At 41.3% G+C, this 5945-nt stretch overlaps 1 protein-coding gene across 1 annotated transcript; it reads right to left on the reverse strand.

Moving 5' to 3' along the window:
- Positions 1-224: 224 nt before the first annotated feature.
- Positions 225-5665, reverse strand: LOC147032056 (uncharacterized). The gene is made up of 6 exons (XM_085850348.1): positions 3584-5665; positions 2940-3501; positions 2647-2844; positions 2274-2412; positions 2024-2196; positions 225-1864 (listed from the first exon to the last, which is right to left on the reverse strand). Exons 1-6 carry the CDS (start codon positions 3802-3804, stop codon positions 1838-1840), a joined length of 1320 nt encoding a protein of 439 aa, XP_085706474.1. The 5' UTR covers positions 3805-5665; the 3' UTR covers positions 225-1837.
- Positions 5666-5945: the final 280 nt, after the last annotated feature.

The following is a 5945-nucleotide window of genomic DNA, read 5'->3' on the forward strand; positions in this document are numbered from 1 at the left end:
CTGTTAATTTTTATATAGATATCGATATATATATATATATATATATATATATATATATATATATATATATATATATATATATATATATATATATATATATATATATATATATATATATATATATATATATATATCGATATATATATATATATATATATATATATATATATATATATATATATATATATATATATATATATATATATATATATGAATCACTGACTCCCTTTGGGTCCATATAAATATACCGTATATGTTTATTCATACACTTTGAAAAAGGTATAATAATATAATGTACAGTCAATAAAAACGTATTACAAAGTAACAATAAATTTTTTTTTATATCCCAATTCCTCTAAACGCTGCCAATACGCCATTATACGGTAGCTGTAAGTTAGAAACATGTTCAGTAAGTTCTGTGGTCGTCCGGAAGACGTCAAATACGTCTACATACATCAATATGCGTTGGAGGTACGTTACACATAGGTTCAAAGCACGTTACTCATAGGTTAGAAATAAGTTTCGGGTACGCTATACATAATCTCGACGTATTTAGACTTATGAGTAACTTACAAGTAACGTGTGTCGACATGTGTCAATGATCGCATAAGGTGCCTACAACTTATGGCCAGCATATGCGGAATTTGTGAGTCATACGCTGGCATATGTCGACAAATTTTGTGCATGCACAAAATTTGTCGACGAGCTCAGCGTACTACGACGTATGCCAGCGTGCTTCAGCGTGTTCTTAACGTATACAAAACTTACCCATAACATATTCGACGTGTGCCAGCGTATTCGCCAAATTTTTCATACGTCGGCATACGCTGGCTAAAACGTCAAGGTGTGACAGCGGCTTTAGGGGCAGTGAAGTGCAAAAGGAGAAGCATGACATCAGTATCTCTGCACTTCACAAGAATTCGTTGATAGCCCAAATCCACTGTTTCAAAGGCATGAAGAATCAACCTTGTGCCTGCTGGTGGTACCTCTGTGATAACTGTGCCCATTTCCTCTACAAAAATTCTGCATCCTCCCAAGCTATGTGGGGGGCATAAATCCATTATAAACAAAACCTATACATCAAACATCCATGAAAACATGAGAACAAATAAAATTATAGCATATCGATAATATATATCTTGACTGTTTCAGGAAATACAGGTATACAGCATACAGGCAACTAATAAGATGGAGTCATGGCTACATGCGCTTCTACAACAGAGTGCCCCTGCCAGCATGTACTGTGAAGCTCATAAGGAGAACATTTCCAGAGGAGGTCGACACTGATTACACCGGCTTCAAGATTCCTCCTCTCAAATAGTGGAGAACCTGTGCCGTGCTTGTAGCTGGCTGATGGCTGTCTCCCGGGTGGGTCTGTTCTCCATGTACTCTGTGGATGGAGCAGGTGCTGTGTCTCTCATGCTGCTGATGGAGTCTCGCAACTCTCCTGGACTGTTTGAGTATGTGTTCACCAGATTTGCCAGGAGTTTGTGTGCATATTCTGCACAATATGGAAATATATGTACAAAGTGGATCACGTCTGTTGTCATTATTTACAGAATAAACACACCAAAGACACCATTCCAAATACAAAGTTTGCTCATTGCAAAATTTTATTCTGTTGCAATGGATTAATTACTCAGAAATTATACGTGTGATTTAAGATTATTTCTCATGTTTAAACACTGCAAAAAATTCCAAAGAATGCCACTCACCAAAAGTGGCTGCTGTTTTGACAGGTCTTGCAGTGAAGTCACCTCTTTTGCTTCTGGGATAGTGAACAGTGGAGCACATGTCACCTTTCTGGGTTGCTGCCTGTTTCCTCTCTGCATTTTCATTAAAGTGAAGAGCCGCAAGATACAATCTGCGAGAATACATCAACAAATTAATGTTGACAGCTCTTCAACATTAATATTAAATATTAATATGCAACGATAGCGAGTGAAAATATTAAATATGCAAATCTAGTTGTGTAAAAAAAAGAATCTAAATAAAAGCTAAAAACATCAGGGTATCAACTGACCTGCATGTCATTCCAAGATACGAGAAAGATGTGTGCTTTGGGTGCAAAATGCAGCACCAAACTGTGGAAAGCCTCCAGAGATGAGGTTTGATGCTTTGGGGAGAGCTTCCTGACATCTTTCAAGATGTAGGTATTCAGAAGAATCTGACGAAGCTTTTCTGGTGCCATAGTACCTGAATTATAAGATGGTAACTATAAGTATGCACACATACATAAATACATTGAGACATGTGTAGACAGTAGTTATTACCCTGCTCTATCCAAGCTTTGTCTCTGTTGTCATCTTCGTCCAGAGGGCCGTGGTTGCAAGCTGTGTAGAGGCTGCTTGAGTGGCCCTCACGTACGTCGTGCATGTGAGGATCTATGGACCTCCACTTGGCTTCCATGAGCTAAGGGTTGACGTCTGGTGTGCTGGCAGCCACCCAGTACAGATGGTTTACTATGGACTTCTGCCATAGTCCAATGTCTTCACACTCTCGGTGCCGTGATAAAGCTATCAGCTTCTTCTTCAGACTTTCAACATGATAAATATCAACAGAAACCACAACAATTGTCATATTTTGCAGTAAATGCAAGTAGTATAGCTTGTACAAACTGACATTGTCATTAATGTATGGTAGTTAGAAGAAGTTGCCTTTTCCGACATGCCAAACATCGAAATAGTGCTTGCACTCAGGCAGATTCTCCCTGATCCGCTTGCAAATCTGACGGTGTCTGTCACTGACGAGTACATCGATGCACAAGTGGTTTGCCCGTAGCTTCTGGACACTCCTCTGTAAGCCCTCCAGTTCACACCATGCACTGTTTGGTACTTCACTTTTCTGGAAAAGACGGTGCATCAGAAAAATGATTACAGGTCATATTTATCTTCAATAATGTGCTGTACACATGTATGCACAGTTTGGCAATGTCACACCTGGACCAGCTGAAGATCAACCACCTTCTTCAGCCGCTGTTCGATGAACGTGTAGCTGCCGTACTTGGCACAGTGTCCTGGGCTGTCACTCCGGGCGTCACCAGCGATGTCGAGTCCAGGCGGCATGTCATTTAGAGCCTTGAATAACTTCTCCTGTTCTGTCTGCCAATCAAGGATCACGTTGGGGAGGAGATAGTCACGCTGGTGACGGAAATACGATGATTTGGAAATGGAGGCAATATTCATGAATTGGAGTACTCTGAGATTTTGAGTTATCATCGCCCCAGCAGAGAGGATGGCAGCCAAGAGCAGAAGATTTCCACTAGGCATGTTGTTGATGCTGGGCTGACTGCTCCAGGTGTGCATGTATTCGCACTTGCCTGCCGCATGCGAGCTGCACACCTGTTTTACAATTAATAATGACCCTCTCTCCTCTCGGTGTGTTGATAGACGGGAACTACAAAATGGACAGAGGTCGTTTGGAAACAATTCCAATAGTTTGCTTTCAAAAACAATATATTTTCGTTCTTCACACACGTGCTGATTGGAACTTGAGAGAGACCTGTCAACAGACAAAAGAGCTTAATGCATTCTAAATTGACACAATGACATAAAAGATTTGAGAAGGTATTATTCAAACTTACTGGACACCGTCATCATCTGGTAAAGGCTCTGAAGACTCGTAGGATGCGTCCCCTGACTGATGTCTTTCACGTTGATGTTCCTTGATTGGACTTGGGTATGGGAAGGAAGTCAATTGGGGAGCAGCAGACATCAGGCTGCATTGAATGCCAATCGAGTGGACATCTGGCGTGGATGTCTGTGTACCTGCATACAAAGTGTCCACTCGCAAACATTTCTTCATGTTGATGTGAACCTATTCAATAAAATTGGTTGACCATGTACCACAAACAAGAGATTTAACTCGCGTTTGCTTCTGCTTTTGTGGCGTGGTTTTGGAGTGATGATGGAGCACTGAGTGCTCACAGCACAGTGGCCAGTGTCGGGTGTGTGAGGAGCGTTCTGCTCTGTGTCCTCAACAAGGCTCTCTTTACCCACACCACTCACTGGTCCACATTGATCTCTCACCAACTGCTCAAGAAACATGTGCAAACTATTACACATCAAATATCAGTGCCATCGGAATTGAATTGAAATATAAATTTGCAACATTTCAGACTGTCCATTTGTCAGAACTTACCCTGGCACATGTGAGCTTATCCACAGCACGTCGTCGCTTCTTCCCCGCCACCTTGTCAGTATGCTGAGGAGGAGAAGGCTGAATGGTGGGCACAGCGTCACGCTTCAGTCTCACTTGAGCAGTTGTTTTGAAACCGAGCTCACTCATTGCGTTGCCTTCGTAATCCTCGGTTGTGAAATGGTCACCACAAATGACAAGTCTATCCAAAGGGTCCTCTTTACCCGTTTTCTTTGGGGGAAAATTCGCCCGTTTTGTTTGTACAAATCTTATCCACTGCCGGCGAATGTTTGATTCCTTCGGGAATCGGTGGGAGCGTTTTCCAGCCATTCTCGCAAAACATGACGACACACATATGAGGCACGATGTACAAATATCCAAATAACTTTGTTCTACAATAATTCAAAATAAAAAAGGATAATATAGACAGTTGCAAGCTCAAAAAAGCGAAAGTACGGCCCGCTGAACTGGACACTTCTTCAATGAGCGAGTGAGCGCCGCTTTGTTTTGGAGAACGTGACGTCACCATCCATATATGGGCACGCGGCTGTTTTTTTCAACAGCCTCCAGAAATAACTTCGGAGTTAAATTTCATTAATTTTCCCAATAGTTAGGAAACCACAATAGTTTGCATCGAACTATTTAATGCGCATATAATCATATTGATAAATTTTCAGAACATGTTTGGTGACCCGCAACCTGCTCTTTAACACCATCAAAGATCATCCCCAATCCAAAACCATGATCTTTTCTCCCCTCGTTAATTCCACCTAAATCTCTCCTCCTAATTTTCCAGTTTTTCCTCCTTCGAGTTTCCTTCTTTGTGCATACGTGTTTTGCGTCCTGTTTTTTTGCCCGTTACATCCTGATCCGTTTAAGTGGTGCTAGCTCTTCCACAAGCCTCGACTATGTGTCCAAAAAAAAAAACACTTATGTGATTGACACAAAAATTTCAACATACGAGCACCTACCTATGGATATTAAAAAAAAAATTTTAAACAAAGTTCCATGACGATTGGATGGAAAATGTGGCTGGCATTTCAAAAAAAAACTGCTTTCTGTGGGCATGGGTTGCAGGGTGTTTCACGTATCAGGAATAAACACTCGACCACAAAATAACAGCCACAAAATATCAGTTGTTAGCATTTTTACAAAAGGCAAATTTATCTGAACCATGTAGCAAAATAGGTATCTGGTGATTCACCAATAACGACGACCATCTCCACAACAACTATCTTAAAGCCATTGGTGCTCGTACTGTCGCACTGTACAGCATTAATTGTGAGATGCATAATCAGGGAAGAAAAATACACATTTCTTATTGTCAGCAGATGTTCTCAGCATGAATTAGACATGATGTACTTTGTGACGTAGCTGTTATTATGACTAGCCTTGGCTTCATTGCGTGAAATACCAATGCACACACAGCTCCTCTCAAGACAATACATGATGTGTATACAACGAGCTGAAATGAGCCACAAACGAGTGTTAACAAACACTGTAAAAACACATTGCGTTTCCGACAATGTCGTCATCTTCTAGCCACGTGTGTGTGTGTGTGTGTGTGAGAGAGAGAGAGAGAGAGAGAGAGAGAGAGAGAGAGAGAGAGAGAGAGAGAGAGAGAGACAGAGAGAGAGAGAGAGACAGAGAGAGAGAGAGACAGAGAGAGAGAGAGAGACAGAGAGAGAGACAGAGACAGAGACAGAGACAGAGACAGAGACAGAGACAGAGACAGAGACAGAGACAGAGACAGACACAGAGACAGAGACAGAGAGAGAGAGAGAGAGAGAGAGAGAGAGAGAGAGAGA

Source organism: Eptatretus burgeri, chromosome 2 (genome assembly GCF_056783735.1).
Source record: "Eptatretus burgeri isolate ZD-2024b chromosome 2, Ebu_testis_v1, whole genome shotgun sequence".
Taxonomy (NCBI): Eukaryota; Metazoa; Chordata; class Myxini; order Myxiniformes; family Myxinidae; genus Eptatretus; species Eptatretus burgeri.